A 24,633-nucleotide genomic window follows, 5' to 3' on the forward strand; every position below is an offset into this window, starting at 1 on the left:
ACCACTGAAGGTGTAATGGGAACACAAAACACCTTTGCTTCTCACCTGTCTTGGTTGTTGGGTGCTGAAGGTGTTTCACCCACCCCTGTGCGTCAATTGAGTTAATGGACTGAATGCCTTTCTTGTTTATTTGGACTGTAAGACAGGAAATTTGGAATGAAGAAGTTAACACTGATCATAATCAAAACAAGTTTCAGTCCAAGCAGTTTGACTGACAGACCATGAAATGATTAAAGACTTGTTTGTTATGTTGTAGAGGTGCAGAGGGAAATAAAGGAGAGTACCTGAATTAAAATGTACCTCTGCACAATTAGACATAAATCACAGTTTGGATCAGATGAAAAAATTTATAGTAGACAAAGTGTTGTTCATAGAAATTCTATCAAAGGAAAATGGGTATGGTATGAGTCCATCATATACTGAATGCAGTAATAAGCACCAGGTTTCAAAGCGAACAGTGGCCGACCACACAGAGCCATGAGTCAAGTGCTTTCAAACCCACTTGTTGCTAGGCAGTTTCACATGCTGTATAGCGGCATGGAGGCACTTTGAATGGACTTAAGTGGGCACCAGTGTAAAAAACAGTTTTCACTGATTTCTTTTATTTGGCTGCAGTTTTTTTTTTTTTGTTTGTTTGGTAAATGCTATTTGATGCACGCAGTCCTAAGTGTTTAACCATACATGAGCCAGTAGTGCTGGCTTTTTGAAATCTGCAGCTCTTGATGTGTGCTGCCTTCCAAACCGAGGATTGTGTGTCTCAAGTCATTGCTGTAGTCCTTATCGCATTGTACCGCGTGCTGCTTCTCTGTGTAATCTGACCCTGTGGCAGTACAATCAGCACGTACAGTGAAACGGACATGGCTGATGTGACACAGAGTGCTGTGAAGGAAGTGGTCAGGTAACATGAGAAAGGAAAGCAGTGAGATTGGGATTCCTTTTGTATGTTGTTGTCATTGTGGGCTGTTGTTGAATTAAAATAAACACAGCTGAAGTTATAAACATTTAAAACGGTTGTGTAGAAAGATCAGAAATCTTCAGTTTACAGTAGACTCCTGTGAGATAAGGTTATTGAAGACCTACGGTTGCAGCCATTGAAAAATTGATGATGCACACTTGATAAGAAGAAACTGATAAGAAGCATCCTACTGTCTTACAACTATCAGCTGTACAATTTGTGTAGGTTATTGCTCCAGATAACAATACAGTTACTGTTTGCCTTGACTTTATTTGTAGTTAGGGAGCGTGATAGAGCAGCCTTCCAACATTTACAGCTGAATTCCAATTAGAAATTAAAATAAATGTCATTGTTAAGTAATTGTTATGGTGGCTTGTGAAAATATATACAGTACGTTGGTTACTAGGGGCTGGGGCTTCATAGATCATCCATGAAATGTGACCTGTATGTGGTCCAGCAGACCTGAACTGAGACAGAGACTTCAGCAGAACAAGGAACAGCATCAGTTTCAGAAGGACGGGGACCAGCAGAGATATGAAACTGCCATGAAAAAGATGCTCTGAGTAGTAGGAGGATATTGTCTGTTTTTTTCTGATTGCAGTATTTTATCTGATGTTGCTTTTTCAATGAGCTGGACCTTAACTACCACGGTTTGGAAAGGATTTGGCACTGCTGCAAATATTCTGCTCTTTTTCTGAATGACAGAATGAGGATAGTTTTAAAATTGGCTGAGGCGCGCTTTCTGTCCCATCCTATTTGCTGAAAACTGCTGAGCTGCAGCACCTGAGAAGTAATTGGAAAGAGCGAGGAGGGTGGTTTTCGGAGGCCAGTCTGAGCTGCTCTCACCTGCTGCTTTACTGAAACGCAGGGTAGTTATGAAAGGACTGATAGTGAGATTATCCCTGTGAATTTCCGAAATTGTCCTTTGATGCACGGTGGGACTCCAGGATGCAACGTCTGTGTGTTGGATACTTCTTGGTTGGTAAGATTGGGTCAGTAATACCAGTCTTACATTTTCATCATCGAAAAAAAATCACATCAACCAAGTTATTGAGTTGAGACTTGCAGAGAACAACAAACAGGAAACAAATTGATGTGTGATCACAAGAATAACCTCCATGATGATGACGACATCATCCAGCGTGAAAGTTCTCATCAGGCCTTTCTGCTACCGTCGTCACTCCTGGGTTTGGTATGTGAAGATAAAAGACAAGTGGGGACCCCGAATATTGATGGGGTGAATGTGAATATGTGTCAGTGTTAATATACAAAATCCTTTCTCTATTCCAACCCTCCTAGACTCCTAGAAATGACCTTAATCCAACTCCCTGGATTGTGTTCAGAGGCAACAGTACAGTGCCTCTAAATGAATGTACTACACCAGAGTCACTGGGAGCTGGTTAGGGTTGATGGTGGGTGTAAGAACTGCAGGAGTTCGACACAACCAGGCTTCGCATGCTGCGTCTCATCTGTGATTATGTTTAGACCGCAAAAGACATTTGGTGAAGCTTACAGAAAGATTCAGTAAATTTTTAAATAATAAACTTGCTACGTCCTAAGTCACCGTGGATGTCGTCTGTAGCCTTTACCAACTGCTGTGAGGGCCTAAACATAACCAAAGCGCTTAATAAGAATGTGTTGCAAGATTGGATATTCTAGCAGGAAACAAATGAAATGTTAACTGATATGAGTACATTCAGAACAGCTTCTCATAGCCTGTGTTAATATAGATCAGTCCCATGCAGAATTACTTTTCCTTTAAAGGTCACAGGTGAAACCGAGATGATTTATTGCAGACAGGGCACTCTATTTAGACTACTTATCCTGTGCCAATATATATTTCCTTTAGCGTATTAAGCATGATGGCTGTGTGCGGACACAGCGTGTCATTCTCATTAGACTCAGTCCTTTGTAGAGGAAGCTCAGCGTACTATGTGTAGATCACTGCTGGAAATTGCTGATGACACTTTTAGCTGCAAGGAAATCACCTCAGTCCATTCGAGGAGAGCTGTGGTGTGAAAATTGACTCTTATTTTTTTCTGTTTACTCTCCCTGTTCACTCCTTCCCTGCATCTCAACATATACACATACACTTCCTACCATGTCTGCTTATTAATATCTAGCTAATTATAGCAGATTCTTGCCATACTTGTGTTTACAGTACCTACTGGGCATATACATAAATTCAGTGTTGTGTTCTGAATGCTCTGCTGTGTATATACTTTAAGTGGGTTTCTGTTTGTGAGGATGTGAGTAAGTAAAACAAAAGCAGTTTTGTTACGTTTAGGGAAAAGTGAGAAAAATTACCTTGTGGTATTTAATTAGCAAGAAAGCAAGAGTATTTTAACTGCAAAGTCATGAGATGTAGTCTTGTTTTGGACTCATTTATTCGGACTACACCCTGGGTTGAGTAACTGTACGTGCTGGTTTGGAAAAGAACCTCTTATACATGTTCTGAACAGCTGAAGTGTGTGTAGAGCTGCTGGCTTAGTGATTTTGTTAACATTCTCCTTGATCTGTGAACCTGAAGTGAATCATTGTTTTGAACCACTTTGTGGATTAAACTCCTACGGATCTTGTAACCTGACAGGTGGTGATGGACCAGATAAAAAAAAACTGCTGGCTTGGAAAGTAAAGGGAGAAAGAGAACATGTGGCGCATGTGGGCCTTGTTACTTGATTCCCTGTTCTCTTGTCATGATCAAGCTTTCTAACCCTTAACACAAGTCATGTACTGTGTTCTTTGCCTTAAGTATACTCACAGCCCACGCAGAAGAACATCACTGTTTGGACTTCCTGGAAAGAACACAGTGAACATTGACATGTGTCTTTGAAATGCAAAAGTCCCATGTGCACTGCGTTTCGTTTGTGGTATCTATGTAGTAGCTCTAAATAATTGAGTTTGTAATGTTACTGGGCTATGAAATCCCGATGTTTCTAATATGCATCATTATAATATTATTATATTACAGTATCGCAACTGTCTTTGCTTTGATCATATCACATGATCTGATTTTTATTATTATAGATGTCTATATGTTGTGGGTCAAAGTCCACCCCTGACCTTGAACCTGGGCTGGGTTACACTGTCATTACATGACATACCCTATACCCTTTCAGCTGCCAGGGTGTTTCTCCAGTCTACATTTAGGAGAAGTCCTGAAAGTGTTTGGAATAAAAATTTAAACTGAGGAAGTTTCCGTGATATGATGAAAAGCTACAGTACAGCTACTGATGGACTTTTATGTCGCACTATAAATCCTCCCTTATGAGTTCCTGCTTTTAAGGGTTAGTGCTGCTAGTACATGCTTAAAATTCACATTTTTAGGAAGGGGGGGTGTAGGGTGTGGTGGAGGCTGTAAGTCCCCTGGTTATCACAGCGTGAGTGCTGCTGACGTCAAACACTGTAATAATGTTGGCACTGAGAAGAGACTACTATGCAATCCAGGGATTAGGTTAATCACATGGGAACTGAGTGCAGTGCCATCTTTTTCAGAGAGGGGAATTCGATTTATACAATGAGCGCTTGTGGGAGATGGAGAACGTTAAGTTGTGGTAAGAGCAGCAAGACAGGCGCCTGCTTATCTCACATTCTCCCTCTATCGGCAAATCGAATGTGGCAGCTTATAGATAAAGGTGTATTATCTCTTTCGACCCTATCTGCCACTTACTTTTCAGAACTGCCCCATTTCTCTCTACCGTTTTCACAAAGGACGACAACGACATGTTCAGTGCAAAGACTGGATGAAATAAGTTTATTTTTGCTTTGTTGTGGCAGCTTTATAATAAACTTTTCTGCGGATCCAGATGCGAACATTAGAGGTGGACAGATTGAGACCATGTGGTGTAATCTAAGAAGTAGTTAAAGGCTTAACCAATAATAAAAATACACCTGCACTCGACCTAATCGGAGTTGTTTTACCACTGTATCAAAATCCAAACAGGGGCCTCCCCAGTAGCAGTGCACTAGTGCGTGTCACTCTGCATGAAGTCACACTTGCATCTGTGGAGAAGACTCCTTCGTTAGTGGCAGGTTACATTAATAGGATATGATGAAACTGTGGGATGCCGATCTTAACTCATCACAGCTATTGATAGACATATTTGCCTACTAATCTGCTGTTGGTTGAATTTTCAGCTGCACTGGAAAATGTTTAGTTTTGATTAGTGAGAAACTGCAGCACTACAGACATCGCACACTAATGCTGAGACATTGTGCAGTTTACATTTAGCACTTTTGTTTTTGTAGAGGATCGAGTGGCTTGAGTCCCATTTTTAATAACAATACAGTGGTCTGAAAGCCATTTTGCCACTCAGCCAAGATCCTCATCAGGTCTGCAGACCGATGAGAGCTTCAGACATTAATATCTGTGTGTCATTCACACCTCCTTTAAGGGTCAAATATGAGCTGTTAAGATCACATGAGAGAATTCTGAGTCACTCTGAAGATTGGATCGCTTGAATGCACGCAATTACAATAAAAGCTATTGTAAGTGCTTCCATTATCACATATTTAGCTACACTTGACTGCAGATTCCTATGTTTCACCTTATTTTATTAAATGTACCAAGCAGCACCATAATGGAGGCAAATTTTAATTTCCATGTGCATCTATTTTTCCCCACTCGTAAAAAAAACACTTGACTTTTATGTCTTTTGTCTGCGACCATTTTAATATGTGTCTTTCTATCAGTCTGCCCTTCTGAAGTCTATCCATCTGCTGCTTTGTCTTCCTCTGTTTGTAGAATTTCTATTTAAACAGCATTCAGCGTGTTGTTTGATCCTGATTTAATGTGATTGCATGTGTGTTCGTATGAGAGACACAGCTTTCATGTCAAAGGTGATGCTGTGCCTGTCAGGTTCTGTCAAATACATCTGAGATTCTATTTTGGGCAAACGGAGACAAAGAGATTTTACTAAAGTTAGTCTTTTTTTTTTTTTTTTTTTTTGGTTTCCCCATCTGCAGTGCAGTATCGATTGAAATCACAAGGGCAAGCCAGAGGAGCAGTCTGGCAGCGACAAAGTGACAGGTGGCTCTTAAACTGTCAAATAGATATTGAATTGATATGTAATTATGGGTCTCTGCTACTATATGAAACCACGATAAAAGCTGGAGATCAAAACATGTTTTTCTCCATGTACAAGCTTTCTTTTAGTTTGTTTATACTCAAATTACAGCCATACATTATCTTCCAATATGCTCTTCTACAGTGAGACAGCATGATAAAAAATAGTGGGGACAGATAAAAAAATGAGGCTCCGGTTGAATGAAAGTATGCATCAACATTCCTCAATGAATGCAGGTTAAAATGCATCAAATAGGCTTTCAGCATTGAATATATTTATATTGTGTAGTTTGCACAGGTGTACTGAGGTTCTCAGCATCATTTTAACTTTGTATTTAACGCATACCTTCATCCTAATTTTATAAATACAGTTCTTGTATGATGGGGTCACAGTACCGTTGCAGCTGCTTTACAGCTTCTCGTAACCATTAGGGTTTGTCATTTTTATCTGACATGAAAGAACATCCGAAGGAACTATGTCCACATCCTTTGTGAGTACTGTCCGTCGGGCATGGCTCATCTGGTGGCACATCTTGCTTGCCACATCCTGTAAAAGTGAATTTCATGACTTGTCTTCACTGACTCCAGGCAAAATAAAAATAGTTACACACTGCCACCGTGTGGATGCAGGCTGAAGTATGAGTTAAGAGTTAAGTGCCTCTGAATGAGGCCATGAGAAAAAATCTTGTATAGTTGGCCGACCCATGGTTAAATAGTTTCACTTGGTGGTTTAACAGGTTTTGCAATAACACATACTTTACATACCATAGTTCGAACCTGTGATAAATACAGTAGTATTTACATGACTGATGTGTTGTTTATTATAGGCTTGTTATAAAATGTTAAAAGATCAGGAAATAAAAGACGCATTCAGTCAAATCTTATAAAGCAATAAATTGTATTAGTATAAAATGTTGTTCACTAGTTATTAAGCTGTTTTTCACAGTTAGAGGAAGAGCAGGTAAAATGTATTTACTCTATCTATGATAAACTGTAAATCGGTGTTTTTTAGATCTGCAGCAGTGGTGTACACTAGATGAATACCTTTATAGTACCAGGAGGAGCTTTTTCCATAGCTTAGCTTCTCTTTCTATGGTTAACCCTCCAGGGGTCATTAAGGAGGAATGCTATTGTCGCACAGTATACATATAGCCCCGTGGCTACCACATCTTCCGCTTCTCCCATTTGTCGCCTTTGTGTGTATTATGAAGCAGCTGAGTGAGCTCTAGTGTGGGAACATAATAGTGATTCACTGTTTGGCCTCTATGATCTTACTCCTCCCCTTTATGTGTTTTTCTAAGTGCTTATGCTGTGTGTCATCTTTCTGAATCACAACCAAAAGAGTTATGAGAAAACATTCCTGTCCTGTCTTGATGGTAGTTATTAGAAAGTCAGGAAGGTTTTCCTGTAGAGTTTAATGACTGCTATCAAAGGAAGTCAGTCATGCAGTCAATGTCACCTTTTCCTCCCAAGTTCATATTTCCTTCCGTAAAGGTAATGGAAATATTAACATACAGTATTATCAGTCAATTCAAGAGATCAAAGTAAAGTGACCCATTCCTGGAAATATAAAGTGAAACTGTTAGAGAGGAAATTACGTCCTTCTGCAATTAGATACGATGTCCTCACTCTTAATAGAAACATTAAAAGTCATAAGAAACATAAAATATGTGTTTTGGGATAAACTTTTGCACTTGTGTCTTTGCAGTTTTCAATTTATTATATTGAAAACTGTAGTTTTTTTCAATTTATTTTGCAATTGTAATATGACATGAAACATATCAAAATGTTTGTTATTGTAAAGAATTAGCTTAAATTCAATAGTTTTTCTCTGTATTTGGTACTCAATCTGCTAAAGTGGCACATTATTTGGCAAAAGTATATTTCTAACTGCATTTCACAGTAATTTGTCTTTTACTCTTTTACACAGACGTTTCACAGACGCTTCAAATGTAATGTTTCATTTTAAACTACTGTTAATCAAAACACTGTCATCGCAGTTATAATCTTATGAGGGTTTGCCTGTCAGCAGGCACTATGGCCACCTGTGATGGTACCAGATGCCACCTTTTTCTCTCCGAGATGTGCATTGACAGTTAAGGTAGACCAGATTTCCAGAAAAGCCGTCTTTCAAAACGCAGCAGTTTGCTCTTAAGAAGGTTCATAACTCAGTACACAACAGAATAAACTTGTTTTAATATCTATATTAAGTTTGATTTTATAAGGAATAATGACACTTTTTTATAAGCAGTATACACCCATTTTATAAACAGGACTAACACGCTGCCATGTAATTATAAGCAGCTATTAGGATGTTTTTAAGTTTTAATTACATACTTACAACCATAAATCCACATTAGTCTCATAAATCAATCAACATCAAAACATCAGTGCAAACCTTAAACACATCAAAGTTAAACAAACCAATTCGAGTTTTAGGGTTTTATTTAGCCTTTTCATGGAAAATTAACTCTCTAAAATCAGAATTTGCACATAACAGCAGTTACACACATGCATATAGTTCTTGTATTGGTTGAAAGTATCCGTGTTTATAGTTGATTACTACTAACAAGGTCATGATTAATGGCTGTAATATGACTCCACTCCAGTAACTCCACTCCAGAATTTGAATGTCCCTCTTTACTCAGCTGGGCCGAGCTCCACACACACACAGACACACACACACACACACACACACACACACACTAACACACCATGGGGAGGAAGTATAGCCTGTGACGAAGTCCACAAAGAGAGCACAGAAAGAGAGAGAGTCAGAGTGTGAAGGGTTTAAATGGTACAGTGATGTGGCATAGGGACTGCTGCTTGTGTGTGATGTGAGATCAGCTGTGTGGATTCGGGTTGTTTGGATACCTGTCTGCTGCTTTTAATTGTGCGAAGGAGGAAAAGGCTGATGGATAACCTATCGCGTAACTTTTTTAACAGATGATTTGTAGCTGTGCAGCCTGAATGAGTGATGCTTTGCCATTACATGAGTGTGTGTGTTGGTGCTTGTCTTGTGGTTAGACATGTTTGAGGTTTCTCATTTCAACTGACAAACGTATGTTTGAGTTGCATGCTACAGAGCACTTATCACTAATGCTGCTGACTTGTAGGAGGCGTGTGCGATGATGTGTGGCATTTATATCCTCGGTCTGTGTGTGTGTGAAATGCAGCACTTGCGTGGTTGACACTGTGTGTGGGTGTGCTCTAGTGTGTGTTTGCGGTTACACATGTGATGGTATGTGCAGGGTAGTGGATGCATGAGTGCATGTGTGTCGGGGCAATGTACCGGCGTTCACCCTGTGCCAGAGGAAGGGTTCATTTCGACTTCAGTGAGGAAGTAATCAGGAAACTCCATGCCGCCAACCATAGCCATACTCCCAGGTTAGGACACACACACACACACACACACACACACACACACACACAAACACAAACACTCACTCATTCACTCTCTGGATCACACTTTAACTAAAAGTGTGATCAAGCTTTTTGTCAAAATATATATCACTGTCAAACGGGTGTACCGTGCCTCTCATTTGAACATGTCCTATTTCCACAAAGTCTTAGTTAGTCTTGTAGTATTTCTTAGCCTCCCGGTACTCCTCCCACCGCCGAGTACTTAGTCTATGTGTAGTCTTACTTCCTTTTTCCTATACATTAAGCAATCCCCTCATGCATTTCTCATCATTATAATAATCCTTTCGCTGGAATGTGGTTGAATGCATTGTCGCTTGTGTGGGTGAGAAAAACAACTTATGTCCATTTAATGGTTTGACGGTGCAGCATTTTTTCACAGTAATGTTTGGGATGGAAGTCTTATGCCGTGTTTGTGCAGTTAAGAGAGCCATGTCATTTGGCATTCAAATAGGTCTGAAAGCGCTGCGATGAATTTGTTTAATATCATTGTGTTATGTTTTTTTTTTTTTTAAGCCACAGTGTGAATTTAGCCTAGATAGACTTGACCTGAAGGATATATCTAAAAAAAAAACTGAAATCATGACATTGAAAGGTCTGAAATAGTGTCAGCCTTTAGCAGCTCTGGCAAATTTGACTTTGTCACCAAGCAGGGTTTTTTTTTATCTGGTCAGAAACCTCCAATAACATCAGTATGTGACACTTTTCTACAAATCATTACTGAAATATCATTTAGAGCCAAAACATTTACTTTAATCAGGTGTTCCTAACCTGGAGGTCTGGACTTCCAGATTCATAAAAGGAAAAGCAAAAGGCTTTTTAGTTTTTCCTATCATCAGCTGTGAAAAGGGGTCTTCATCACAAAACTAAACAAAGAAATATGCACTGTCCGAAAAAGTCACGCACATAATATTATTTTAAAAAGTTAAAAAGTCATACACATAATATTATTTTAAAAAGTTAAAAAGTCACACACATAATATTTTTTTTTAATTTTCGGGGCATTAGCCGTGGTTTTGTTTCAATAAGCTTCTGCAATGTACCTAACATTTATTCCCGTCGAGTGCTGCCTTCATTTTTCAAGATCTTGTTTTGATGATAGAAGAGTCGCACCGCTGCACAAAGTATTCTCCAGCACATCCCAGAGATTCTCAATGGGGTTAAGGTCTGGACTCTGTAGTGGCCAATCCATGTGTGAAAATGATGAGTCATGATCCCTGAACCCCTCTTTCAAAATTTGAGCCCAGTGAATCCTGGTATTATCATCTTGGAATATCCCGTGATATCAGGGAAGAAAAAATCCATTGATGGAATAACCTGGTCATTCAGTATATTCAGGTAGTCAGCTGACCTCATGACGTTGATGAACCTAGACCTGACCAACTGCAGCAACCCCAGATCATAGCACTGCCCCCACAGGCTTGTACAGTAGGAACTAGGCATGATGGGTGTATCACTTCACCTGCCTCTCTTCTTACCCTGATGCACCCTCTGGAACAGGCTAAATCTAGACATTGGACAGTTCTTAACCCAGTTTTAGTAGTTTCATCAAAGTTTTATTTACTTGATTCATGCCAATAATTTGACCCTTCTAAAAAACAGATTAACATCTTTTCCACAACTACAGCATGTGTCTTCAGACATGGTTGTTGAAGAAATAAGAAGCTACTCACCACATCAGTTAAGGTTAAATAACTAGTTGGCAGCTGAAACATAATCATCCATTTAGTAATTATCCAACGAGAGGCTCTGTTTGCTTAGTTAAATCCAGGTTGGTGACTTTTCTTTTTTTTTTTTTTTGGACGGGCAGCGTTTTTTTCACTTCACACAAAAAAGTGCGGATGATTCTTCCTTAATTTTGATGAACAGACTGACTATGATCATTTAATGTACCACCGAGTTGCGTTATTTGTCTAATCTCACCTTCACAATCTGTTTATTTTCATACTTGGTCAGTTACGTACAGTATAAACATTACAGCCCACAGCTTTCCCACACGATTTTAGTGGGGCTATAATTATATTTGTTGTACACAGTTAAAATGTGATTGCTGAGCTGATATTTAAATGGGATAAATGTTTCATGTAGCTCTAGAAACATAGATAAGTGTGAAAATAAGCAGCAAATAAAATTAAGCGATGGTCAGCAGCGATGATGACGTTGAGGGTAGACTGTTTTGGAATGTCTGAGTCACAGAAGAAATAAACCAGTGTGAAATCTAGGCTGGGTCTTACCCCAGGAGGACTGTGGGTATTCTGGCTTAGCCGGAGGCACATAAGGCCGCTGTGCAAAGTTTTAGGACACTATACAAACGGAACAGTGCAAAGCGAGTAAGACAAGACAATGAATCTATGATGATTTACTAAAGCTGTTCAGAATGAGCTGACACCACCGAAGTTTAATTAAAAAAATACAGTGTTGTTTATTTTATATTAAATAACACCAGATTTTTTTTACAGACAGTACAGTTTACAGAGAGGTTAATGTGCTTTGTCATTTACTAATCGCTTAATTAACATGCATAAACAATGTATATTCTTAATGTTTTTAAATAAAATAGTGCAGATGACAAAATCTAACCTGTAATAATCAAGGAGGCCTGGAAACACTGAGCTGTGGTGGCATTGGTTATCCACCACAGGTTGGGTGAGTTCCACCTCTGTGACTGAAGGTTTCCTGTGGAAAGTACTGGACTATACTTAAGAAAGCAGAAGTATACAGGTGGTTACTGTACCTCGTAGCTGTTTGAATCATTATACAGGTAGACCAGAACCACACAAAGTGCTGGCCGCTTCTTTAGAGTGGTGTGTGCACTGTGAATGTTCAGAGTGTGCTGTTGTTTGCATGTAGCATACAGTGTATTTGTACACATGCTCACTTATGCCAATTATATGTGTGTGTGTGTGTGTGTGTGTGTGTGTGTGTGTGTGTGTGTGTGTGTGTGTGTGTGTACAAATTTGCCTATACACTGTATGTCTCCCATGCATGCATGTCCTGATAAACCAGATGATCTCCCGGAGAGATGGGCTTAACCAAATATTTGGACAGTGACCCGGATTCCTATGGTATGAAAACAAAGGTCAAAGCTCTTTTTATTTGTACAGAGGGTTTTCCAGGGTGCTAAATCCTGCTTCAGTCACCCAGATCCCAGCCTCTTCTACAGGTTACATACTATAATTGCAGATCCGTATGTCATTCCAAAGACTTTTTTACATCGATATAGAGGTTTTAATGCTACCATCTATGCTGTGAGAGCCTTTTAAGGCACAGGAGAAGAGCAGTGTTGCATGTAACATGATTGTAATTGGTCACTAGACCAAAAACAATGTGTAAATAGAGATTTTGAGTCACAGCTGTTAGCAAAATGACCTTAAATTGCCTCAAAATGTCATCCATAACCACAAGAATGTTCAATCCAGCACTATGTACTGTGTAATTAAACTAAACAAAACTGACCCTGAGGCTGCTCTTGAGCTGGGCTTTATATTTCATTACATGTTAAATAGCTGTCAGCATATAAAACCAGATTTCTTTTCTGTTTGTGACCCATTTTCCTTTTCAGTCAGACTTTGAATAGCAGTGTTTTGTACTTGCTTGCCCATGGGTGGGGTGCAGCGCTGCGTTGTAGAGTTTGAGGTTCGGCTGTATTTTATTTGCAGTGCGCTGTACTTACAATATAATATGTTGTTATGGAGATGGATACACAGAAATATGTGGCGAGGACTCGTAAGCCTGTCGTGGTTAGGTGGTTAGGGCTTTTGATTTTTAAGTGACTCGCCAAAGCTGAAATTAGATGCCGCTGCTGTGAAGTGGGTTTCATGATGATAATGGTGATTATGTCAATTAAGATAATGAGGAGAAAGATAAGTGATATTGCTGATGTCTGGGAGGTTCAAACGATGTAGATGGGAAGGGTTAAGCATGAAAAGTATTTTTAGTTATCGGCAGTGGTGAAAGAATAACCGGATTCCTCACCTACTAATACTCTATGACAAGTTAAAGTCCTCTAACCATTGTATCTTCTTTGAAAGTTAAATACTTTGAATAACAACAATACAGTAAATGGAACCACCAGATGAGATTAAAAGGGGATATTGGTCTTTAATGGAATGATTAAGAACTCCTACACAAGAACCAGCAGAACACTGGTTTCTATGTAAGGTCTCATAAGCCAACAAGGTAAGAAACAAGCGGTTCAGTGTTGAAAAATGTATTTCATAGGTTAGGTTCACCACATCTTCTCACATCTAAAATAAAGATAGTGCAGCAAAATCTTAATTTTTCTTTTAAATGTGTATTTGTTTAAAAAAAGTGATCCATTACAGTACTTTAGTAAATTTACCAAGTAAATTTCCAGTTGTTATCTGCCATGAATTTAGTGAACAACATGGTCATAAAAACAGATATAAGCGTAATATAGAGTTTGAACACACGCACTTCAATGTGAGCCATAAGGAGAAGTCAGACACTGTGACCACACGTAACCAGACTCTGCACAGACCAGAGAATGTAATGGTAAAGAGATGCCACAGTGCAGTTTAGCTGAGGGTGTTTTACAAAGTAACGTCCTGCTGAGTTTCTCTTTCTTTTATCTAATGTTTTAGTTTGTCTTTGCTGTGACATGAAGTGTGTTCCTCCCAGTTAGAAGTAAATTTCAGTTCCTCTCTTTCAGTTCAAAATGTGTCCGTCACCCTTTGCAGTATCTAACTCCGGCCACCTACGTACACAGACACTCACATGAAACCACACACCACATCGAGCTGCCTGTAGCCCCTGTTCACCATCATCGTCATCATCATCATCACCTTTCACAAGTTCTGCTTTGTGTTTCTTCCTGTGAAATGAGGGCTGTGTGTTTAGGTTATAAATGATGGTGAATAGGAGCATCTGCTAGATAACTGTGTACCTAAACGTGCATGTATAATTACTTGGTGCCAGCCTTGGTAACTTTGGTGGCCTAATTTCTATTAATAAGTGTGTAGCTAGTTGGATTCCTGAGTTTTCTCTTTCTTTCTTGGCTTTGGTCGCTGATTCTCAAAGGTCAGAGGACACATTTGATTCTCAGTGTGGTTTATTCTGGATATAATGTTTGTTTAGGTCCAACTGTGGCTTATGGGTACAATTCTAGTGGTTTATGTTTTTATTAGTGTGGGTTGTAGGAGGCCGGACAACAGACTCAAGTTGAATTTGTCACAGTCGATACAACTTACAGTGATAAACATTTCATATTATGGGGCATGAGAAACTAAATACAATATAGGTTAGAGACAACAAAGTGTTACGTATATTAGCATGATTTTAGCTTGATTTATAGTTGTGTTAAAGTCCTAATTTGCTCAAAATGCTTGCTTTTTACACAAATGTGACTGGGAAACCTCAAACCTGCAGTGCACTGGGAACTCACTTTATCCCTGAAATGCTGTATTCAGTAGTCAACAATATGTGCATAATGATACTGTAGATTTTAAAAGAGGATGAGTTGATGTAAATTTGAAATAGATCATTTAGCTTTTTATGTGTTGCATTATTTATTGTACCAAGGTAAATGTTTCTTCATCTTTTCTTGAGCTGGATCTTTACAGACTTAGGTTGTGGCTTTGGACCCTGCTTTCTAAAAGTGTCAGAAATACATGGAAATACAGAAAACTGTAGGTGAGCTTGGGCTTCCATTAACCTCTTGCGACAAGCCTATATCCAGCTTTTGTGGTCTAGTTGGATGCTGTGACTACTTACCTGCAGCAGGTTAATCGACTACATGTTTGAAGATGACTTTGATTTAATGTGAAGATCAGTATTTTACAATAATGACAAGAAAAATAACCTTTGCCCCAGTACAGTTTTACATGTCGACATGTTCAGAATCGTCTGTTTCAACATGTTCATGTTTAGACTTGTTCAGGTAATGAAAATAGTTTTAGACATCTCTGCTGCAAACTCATGTTGGGAAGTCGTAGTGCAATCTTTGGAACGTCAAATTCTACTTCTATTTTTTCCCCTGGTCTGGTGGGATCATTCAATCAGCTCATCAGTCCTTCTGGGGCATCTCAGAACTCTGGCACATTTCACAAAGCCGGCTGGCTCGCACAGGGAAGTTTTTTTTAGGATCTATTGCTTGTCCCAGGCATCTCTCCATTTCTTGCTTAGTCCTAAATATTTGCTACAGTTGCTGGAAAATGTTTGTTTCCAATACAGTTCGAGAAAAATGATGTTGTGGAGCAGGTGGTTTCTATCTATGACTGTTCAGGCCGCACGATTGTTAACATTAGAATTCTCATTTAATAACAGAACAAAATCAATTCAAGTGCACGCTGAAGAAATAATATTTAAACCTTGGCTAACACTTGGACAAACAGGAGGTGTTACCATGGCATCTCTGTTTTCACAACCTGACAAGACAAATGGTTGCTGGTTTCCCCTCTCCATAACAGACAGGAAGGAAGAGATGAATTTAAAGTATAAGAATGTTTTTTTTCCTCTCCTCTCTCTCTTCTTTTAAAAGGAGGTCTGTTTCTTCTTCTCTTCCTGCTAGTCTAGCCAGAAGTTAGTCACTAATTTGAAAAAAGAGAGTGCAGTAAGCAGGATTTGTTAAAATAAATGCACAAATATAGTGAAAAGTAAAAGTTACAAGAGTTGGAAGTTGAGTTTTCTTTAGACGGAGTTCATCACACGTGGACGTTTAAATAACTACACATTAATGCCCCTGAAATGCTGTATAAATAATCCAAAGTAACCAAATTTAGCCCAGTGTTTATGTTTTAATAAACATTTATATCCCTGTGTTAACGTTTGTTGGGATGTGGCAATAATTTGTGGAAAGTCTGAAACATCATTATATATAGTCACTATAAACAGTATAAGAGTAAAAACCAAAGATTAGGACTAATTCACATGTCCACCAGGTAGGTTGATACCTAATGACCCATTTAGGCGTATGAGCAGTTGTAGGAGACTCCCCTACAGGGGGGGCGTGTTCCGAAACTTTTTGAACTAAGAAGACAGCGGTCCAGTTGCCATGACGCCATGTTAAGATAACTGCTAGGTGTGTTCATAATAATCATGTCACACCTGCCGTCACATGAATCAACACACAGGATGCTTCGTTGTCCCACTCTTCCAGTAAACGAGAGCCAGTCTTCTGCTGTCGGCCTGAAACAACACCATTGTCTCACAGCTGGGAAGTGGAGTCATTTCCCAGAAAAAGCGTGCGTTATTTGTCACAAACCTTTCCATGCTCATTAGCCATCTTCGTGTTGACGTTACTGGCTGTTTCCAGTGTCGTCTCTGGTTCTTGTTACTCTGAATGTTGTGGCTGTTTAACCACAGCTGCCTGCTGTGAATTTGTGTGAATTTGTAATGATGAACACAAGACGGTTTCTGCTTCATTATATTTGTTTTTCATTTTCCAGCATATTAGTCCACAATCGCTCATAAAACCTGACTTGAGTCTCCAGGTGTGTTCAAGCTGTTTTGCATTAAATTAGTGCCATTCTCTAATCACCTGAGATCATCTTACAACTTTTAATAACATAAAACATGCCTAAATAGTTTCTTATACTGTATGTGGTCAATATAATATGGTTAAGTATTTACTTTGCAACAGAGCAGTCTGCCCTCCTTCCAGCGAGTCCATCACTCGCTCAATCTGCTCATCAGTCAGCCAAATGCAGCTGGATGATGGGAAAGGAATGTGGTGTCATTCTAACCAGTCTTTCTGGGGTCAGAGGGGGCACTTCCTGATTGCTTTAGTGAAACATAACCCCAAAAACATGACTGACTCTGAGCCTAGATCATAATGATCATTCCTAATTGGAAAATATGTTTCTTATTAAGGAATTCCCACAAAACCGTGCCCTCTGCAGTTTTTTTGAAAGATTACAGATCACCAGATAATCACTATATTACACAATGAAAACACAACCGTGCGTCACAAAACCCACTCTCGCTGTAATCCTTTTCAACCCATATTCACACATTGTCAGATTCCTTTAAGTCATACTAGTCGAACTAATTGTTTGGCTCCACTTAGGAAGCTCATAACTGTAACAAAGCATTTGGCCTTTCGTTGCCTTGACCTCTCAGTACTTCAGATAAACAGTGCTTGTTCTCATTCTCATGCTGCTGTTTCACAGGCTTTTTAAATGTATATATGTTTACATGTGCAGTCAATATGTCAGATTTGAATGTCTACGTTATTCTGTAGGTAAAATTCAAAGAATAAGCGTGACAGAAAGGTATGAGTAAGAATGGTTCCCCAGACAAAATGCACTAATTCACTGAACCAACAAGGCTCCATATTTCATACACAGGGGCCGTTGTTCCCATGGAGGGTCTTTGTGTTGTTATTTGAGGGGTAAATGCTTGGATATCCCTTCTTTGTCCTGTTAGTCAGAGCAGTGTAAAAACACAGCCACATGGTAAATGACCTTGTTTTTCACTTTTCATTAATGGAGACAGCAGATAGATAATCCAGTTGGTTGTGTTGTTTAATTTATAACTAGAGAGATGTATACTGGATGTATGACCTAGATGTCTAGATTAATTCATTGGTAGACTGTTGACATTATTGACATCATTATTAAACATCCAAAATACAACACCATATCTTCCCTACATGGTCTTTTGTTGGGGTTTTGCTGGGGAGGGAGGTGAAGTCTAGGCTACCTGGAGACCAACAGAGACACAAACATCCGTCACTGCCTGTGTGGTTTTTCTCATGAAAAAGTCCAGTTTAGTTTAGAGACAGCTGCTTTGTGGAATTAATAATGGATTACTAATAAGAGTTCTTGTTTATTTGTTTATTATTTGCGGGTAACCGCAGAATGACACACACATGCATGCATATATATATATATATATATATATATATTTACACCCTTACACAGACACACAGACTGTTTCAACGTGCATAATATCAGTAGAACATCACAGGCTCACATCATAAAGGGAATTTAAGTGTAGGTGAATTGAATGAGAATGTATGTTTATCAGAGTGGAGAATGAATTATTGCTTATTGTTGTGGATATGGAAATAATTCGGGGGGCATGGTCTGGCAGTTCCCTCCTAGTCTGGATTTAGGCACTAGTTTATGAAACAAATAATTTGTGATTAACACTTATTAAGTAATAATGGTGCAATTAACTTAACAATAGGCTTAACTAACTGACCACAAACAAACTTTGAGAAAGGGTTCCAGCTCTGTCTCTTTTAATTTCCTGACATTGTACAGGATGTACTGTCATTATAAATGCACTGTGATCGTCATCGATTTCACAGAACTGTGCCCTCGCATATACAGTAGATAATTACTTAGCACGAAGCTGTCTTCTCATTCAGTAACTTCTTGTAACAGCATAACGTCATAACACCTATGCTCCGTGTATAATAACTCACAAGAGCTGGTGTGTTGGTTTAGCAGTAGCAAAACACATTCATTACATATAACAGAGCTCCTTCTCTCTGATAAGTGTCGTGCTGGAAACTAACCAAGTACATGACCTTCACTGCTGTACTAAGTACTTTTACACTAGGGTGTTACTGCTTTAACTTGCGTCTTATCAGATTTTTCTAACTATCTGCAGTCAAAAACATACATGCATGTGACTTCTAGAGAGCAGTCTTGGCTGTGAGTACAGACTAGCGGTCTTTTCTAAAAGCCTTTTGGTTATATCTTGGGTCCTCGAGGCATTTCCTGGCCCCGTAAAAACATCATCCTTTTGAATGTCCCTGGTAGTGTCTATTATTGTCATCTACAAAGTTACAGTGATGTTGTAGAAGCCTTTTTGTCCTTTATAGAAGATACAGACGAGTGTGTGTGTGTGTGTGTGTGTGTGTGTGTGTGTGTGTGTGTGTGTGTTGCAGATGACCGGATTCGTCTGCACTGGTTCCTGAATTAGTCGTCACACGTGATCTTAGCACACAAAGCAGTAGATTGACCTGAGGGCAGAGCAGTCAAGCATTCAATCCATAGTGCAGGCATGCATGCATGTGTATGCCCGTTAAAGGCACACACACTGTTTCTGGTCGCTCTTCTTTGTTTTCTTATTAGTACATCACTGAAACCTAAATCTGCACCTGAAGTTAACAATTTTTATACATAATTCACCATTTACACATGAAACGTAGGCCCGCTGTGTCCGACATTATCGGCCTCGCAGTGCAGTTATTTACAGAAAACCGTACTCCTACAGTGCAGCGCTTGATTTAAATTAGTGTTTTAGCTGAACAATCATTTTTACAGCTTCCTGCTCCACTGCTCCAGACCTCTGTAGTGACACTTTAACTAACACCAGACATTGGCTTCTTTCCACGGCTGCCTGATCCAAATCTAACTTTTGACAATCAGGCCATTGTTTTGTGTGGAGCTCCTGTAATTAAAATGGTCATTTTGTCCGCACACCACTGGGAGGAGTCGGGTTTTCAGAGCAGATGATGATTTGCATCAGCCTCTCACGTCGTTTAATAGAAGCCAAATTCGTGCATTTAAAAAAGCATCTTCAAACTTCAAATTTAAAAGTGATGTTTGTAAAAATGCTAAAAGTTACGCATGCTTACGCTTCAGAAATCTGTCTGTGTTTTTACTTGAATTTCAGATTAAACTTTGTGCTTTGATGTTTTTGTTTGGACCCACATTCCCATAATTTGCCTCATTTCTCACTTTCCCTAGGGATAAAAAAACACGAAAAATATTCCTGCGCATTCAGTGACAGATATCCTTCAAATGGTTTAAAGTAAAAACAGATTGAAATACCAGAGTGGATACAGGGATCTACACACCATTTATGTTCCCCATTAAGTTTTCAGCAGAGCCGTTTAAGCACTCTTTGTCAGAATAGAAGTATGATGTTGCATCTGCAGCGAGGAACTCCTCCTACATAGATGAAATGATGTATTTTGCATTCCAGGTTTCAATATAATAAACAGAAGAAGAGCTGTGTAGGAGCAGTGATGCAAGACAAATACACACCATGACCAAACACTCAGCTCCAACAAAATATTTGTGACCTTTCCACAAACACTGGATATGTTGTTGGGAAATCATCAAAAACAAATCTTTGAGAGATTTCACTTAGAAGTGTGCGTGTTTTTATCTTGATTGAGGTTTTAGTGGAACCAGCACTCCTCCTGCTGGTGATGGTGGGAAAAAATTAAATAAATAAAATAAATCTGTTTCTGAAATGTAAATTTTCACCACAGCCAGAAAAGAAGAAAAACATGCTTCTCCTCCTCAGTGATATCTGAATGAGATCCTCCTCTTTCCCTCGTCCCTCTACTCTCTCCGTCTCTGTCTCACTCATTTCTAGCCGTGAATGAACACTGTGCTCTCCAGCGTGTCACTCTGACCTTTCTTGCCCGGTCACATTAAGTCGAAGTGAGTGTGTGAATGCAGCTTATCTCTTAAGGGATGTTTACAGTACACATGAAATCATTTCCCTGCCCCCGTTAGTCTCGCATTACATACTTATCAAGCGGTTTGTGGTTAAGAATTTGACAATGAAAACAAAATGGGAAGAACAAAGGTGCCTTTTTTTATTTTTGTAACATCAGAGTAGAGTGTTTAACTGGAAACATGAATTGGTGAAACTGCAGGAAAGCTGGAATCGCTTACTTTAGATTAGTCTTACTCATGTGTTTGTCAGAATATTTCTACTCCAGAGACCCTGTAGCTGTTTGAGGTGAATCTGAAAACCACCTACAGTCATTCTCTCTATCGCTCTGTTCATTTTAGTTCAACAAAGCTGCAATGACAGAGGAAGTACATCCTAAACATTGTATGTTTATGTCTGTTTTCAGTTTCGACGTGGAAAATGGACCATCTGCCAGCTGCAGCCCTCTGGACCCCCAGGCCTCCCCTGGCTCCGGTCTGGTCCTCCACACTAACTTTCCCGGTCATAACCAGCGCAGAGAGTCCTTCCTCTACCGCTCTGACAGCGACTATGACCTGTCGCCAAAGTCCATGTCAAGAAACTCCTCCATCGCCTCCGAACTGTGAGTAGAAACACATGAAAATAAGCACGACAGCCACACAAAGCAGAACGCATATTTCCAGTATGTGACGATTTTGTAGGAGTAAGAAAACAGAAAACAGGTGATTCTCAGTAATTAAATTTAATCAAAATCAATAGAAGTCAGATTTTAAAAGTTCAATTCAAATAACAGGGATAAGAAGCCAAGCACATGTGCACTATTACAGAATAAATCTCAGCAACCAGATATTTAGATTTTGACATCTTGAAATGATGCATTATTTCGTATTTGTTGTGAATAAACACAAACTTCATGAGGCCACCACGTGTTTTCATTTCATTACATTAGAACGAGGTTCACAGTCTGAAGCTGAACTGCTCGCTGCCTGTAGTAATGTCCCCCTGCTGTTTTAATTCAACATGAATGCTTATCACAGTGAGCATCATGACGCTGTGAAGCCTCTGTTTCTGTGCTACTGCACAGAGGAAGGTCTGATGTTGGAGACGCTCTCTAAATATCCCCTCTGTGACCACTGGATGACTCCAGATGTTCCATCCTTTAATGATAGTTCAAGATTTCACCCTGTCCCTGTTTGCAAAAATAGCTTAGGGGGGTTACATCCCACTAGAACAGAAGACTCCTGTGTTTGACCCATGACCATCCTCCCACACTCCTCTCCCTTACTCACTGGGTTGTGGTAATCATTATTAGTATTGTTGCTTTACAGTGTTGCATAAAACAGAATGTGAATTTATTTTGGATCATGTTTTTTAACCACATTTTCATTTTGTATGTTTCCAGACATGGCGATGACCTGATCGTAACACCTTTTGCTCAGGTAGATATCTCACACACTCAAAATGTCATAATGTCAACACCTCAGATTCAGAACGATAGTTTAATGTTCATATGAAGTACTGTGCAAACGTTGAGGGCATCTTTTAGTAGAGATATGCTCCATAACGTATCTCAGTGTGACACTCACTCACAGAATAACACCTGCACTAGTGCAGAGATATTTCCTTCTCAGTGTTTCTGAGTGAGGCGCCTCCTTCTAACCTATCAGAGAATCTCATACTGTCACATACTGACACAAAAAGGTGCCTTGCACGTACCTATAGGACGCTACGCTTTGGCCATAGATGTATGGTTTTGACACAGCTTCAGTATTTGAGTAGCTTTAACCTCATGCTAAGTTAATAATAAACCTTTATGTAATTCCAAAATTATTCCATGATGCTGAGATCCAGGGTCCCATGAGGGTCGCACCAGCTGTTGCAGGACTCCTTGTTCTTCTTATCGCCAAAGATGGTTATTAATGACTCTGATTCTTTTTAGGGCTGTTGTCATGCTGCCGAATGAATTTGTCATGCTATGTCTCTGACAGTAAAAAAAAAAAAAAAAAAGGAAGACACAGCTAAACATCTAAATCACCTAAAACGATTGTGCCTTGACTCAAATGTTTGCCCTGCAGTGCTAAATCTTATTTACTGATCGTTTTCTTTCTTTTCCTCTTTCTTGCGGTCTGCGTAGGTTCTGGCAAGCCTTCGAAGTGTAAGGAATAACTTCACCGTACTGACAAATGTCCAATGTGCCTCCAGCAAGTAGGTGAAACTAAATCATAATGAGCAATGATTAGGATTGTTTGTTTTATTTTATTTATTTTAAATGAATGTTGTATTCTCAAATTGTTTTCTCAGTTATCTACTATGAGTTCACATTTGAGGACATAGGCAAGCTCAGAGAAAACTATGGAAAAAGATATATTAGACTCTTTTGGCATTTATTATTCTACACGTTAAATGAAAGTAAATAAAATCTAGAAGGTGAAAATGCGTCCAACTCGACTTTTTCTGCAGAGTAAACTTGACGTAAGTGTCAGCCTCTACACACAGACAGTAGTTCAGCCATAGCACCACTGGGTGGCGCTATTGCTCTTTAAATGCACTGCACTATGAGTCCTGATGCCTCCTCTGTTTCCACCACTCAGTGTTGAGCAGCCAAAATAGACACACACCTAAAAAAATGCACATTTCCTTTAGTGGAGTTTATAACATTTTAAAGTGGCGACTTGTTAGCAAAGTAAATTATTACAATGATGTCAAATGAAAGTGGGATTTTATTGTTACTTATATAAAAACCATTGTTCCTCATTTATCTCTTCAGACATGACTATATGAATAGTTTCCCTCCTTGCGTCACTCAATTAAAATGCTCTATAAAGAATTGCTCTGTTGTGGGGAAGCTCTCACAGATGGTATGCTCCATTGGTATGTATTTAAAGTATGTAGTGTCCCCGCTGCATTTTTTTTCTTCACTACTTCAGTGGTCATTTTATTATACAATCTGTTGTGCAATTTAATGCAATCTAATACAGCAGTCATGAATTTTACTTTTAAGAGGTTATATATTGTTAGTTTGTTGAAACTGTCAGAAGTTAATTCTAATATATGTTCTGCTTTCATTCTTTCTTTCTTTCTTGTAGTTGTTTGTTCACATACGATAAGTGTAAAATCATGATGAAATTAACTTCCTTCCCATGCGTTTTTGTGCACAGTAACTTCCAAAGTAGGGTTTGCTTTTTACACCAGTGCTGTAGTTCTATAAAAATAGAGTCCACAACTTTCATTGGTCTAACCAAAGCAGCATTTTCCTCAAAGCTGCAGCAGTCACCTTCCCATCTCACCTCCCAGTGGAGGTGATACTGCAGATGCAGATACACTAGAAATATGTATATAGGGCATCTTATATCCTCTTCTGTCATATATACTATATGTGCAGTGTGTTGCATTAAAAAGCTAAAGCCTGTCTGACCTACATTCAGCAGTCACACTGATGTAGAGACTGACACACACACATACATATGCAAGTATAAGAATGCCTTAATGAACATGTTGATGCATACAGATATTGAATGAAATCTGCACAAAATCAGGCAGATAACGAATGATCCTGCTGGAAATAAATGTATGAATTCACAGTCAGTTGCCCACTCTCCATCTGTCACACAAAAACAGGCCCTGCACAGTATTTGTCCCTTCAGATGCCACCTTTTCACTTGAATTATTCTGAAAACATTTGTTTATTTAGGGACAAGTACAGACCATGCACCACTCACCACAATATTTATAGCTTGTGCTAGTTTGCCTCACCTGTCTCTGGATGGGGCTTTATAAAAGACACACAGTGCCTATAAATAAGCTTGGAATACACATTTTTTCTTATTAT

The 24,633-nt window shown here is 39.1% G+C and overlaps 1 protein-coding gene across 4 annotated transcripts in view; it reads left to right on the forward strand.

The window, feature by feature from the left end:
- The window catches only part of pde4ba (phosphodiesterase 4B, cAMP-specific a), a 114,695-nt gene that overhangs the window by 45,377 nt on the left and 44,685 nt on the right, over nt 1-24,633 (forward strand). For 2 of the 4 annotated variants that reach the window (XM_026345145.1, XM_026345146.1), the window contains 3 exons: nt 21,232-21,426; nt 22,207-22,243; nt 22,939-23,009. In XM_026345145.1, the coding sequence (XP_026200930.1) occupies nt 21,232-21,426; nt 22,207-22,243; nt 22,939-23,009 (303 nt within the window). Of the gene's footprint in view, nt 1-8,813; nt 9,408-9,708; nt 9,766-21,231; nt 21,427-22,206; nt 22,244-22,938; nt 23,010-24,633 lie in introns of those variants that run through there. The other 2 variants (XM_026345147.1, XM_026345148.1) reach the window with 2 other exon arrangements.

The sequence above is a fragment of the Anabas testudineus genome, chromosome 4, assembly GCF_900324465.2.
Source record: "Anabas testudineus chromosome 4, fAnaTes1.2, whole genome shotgun sequence".
NCBI lineage: Eukaryota > Metazoa > Chordata > Actinopteri > Anabantiformes > Anabantidae > Anabas > Anabas testudineus.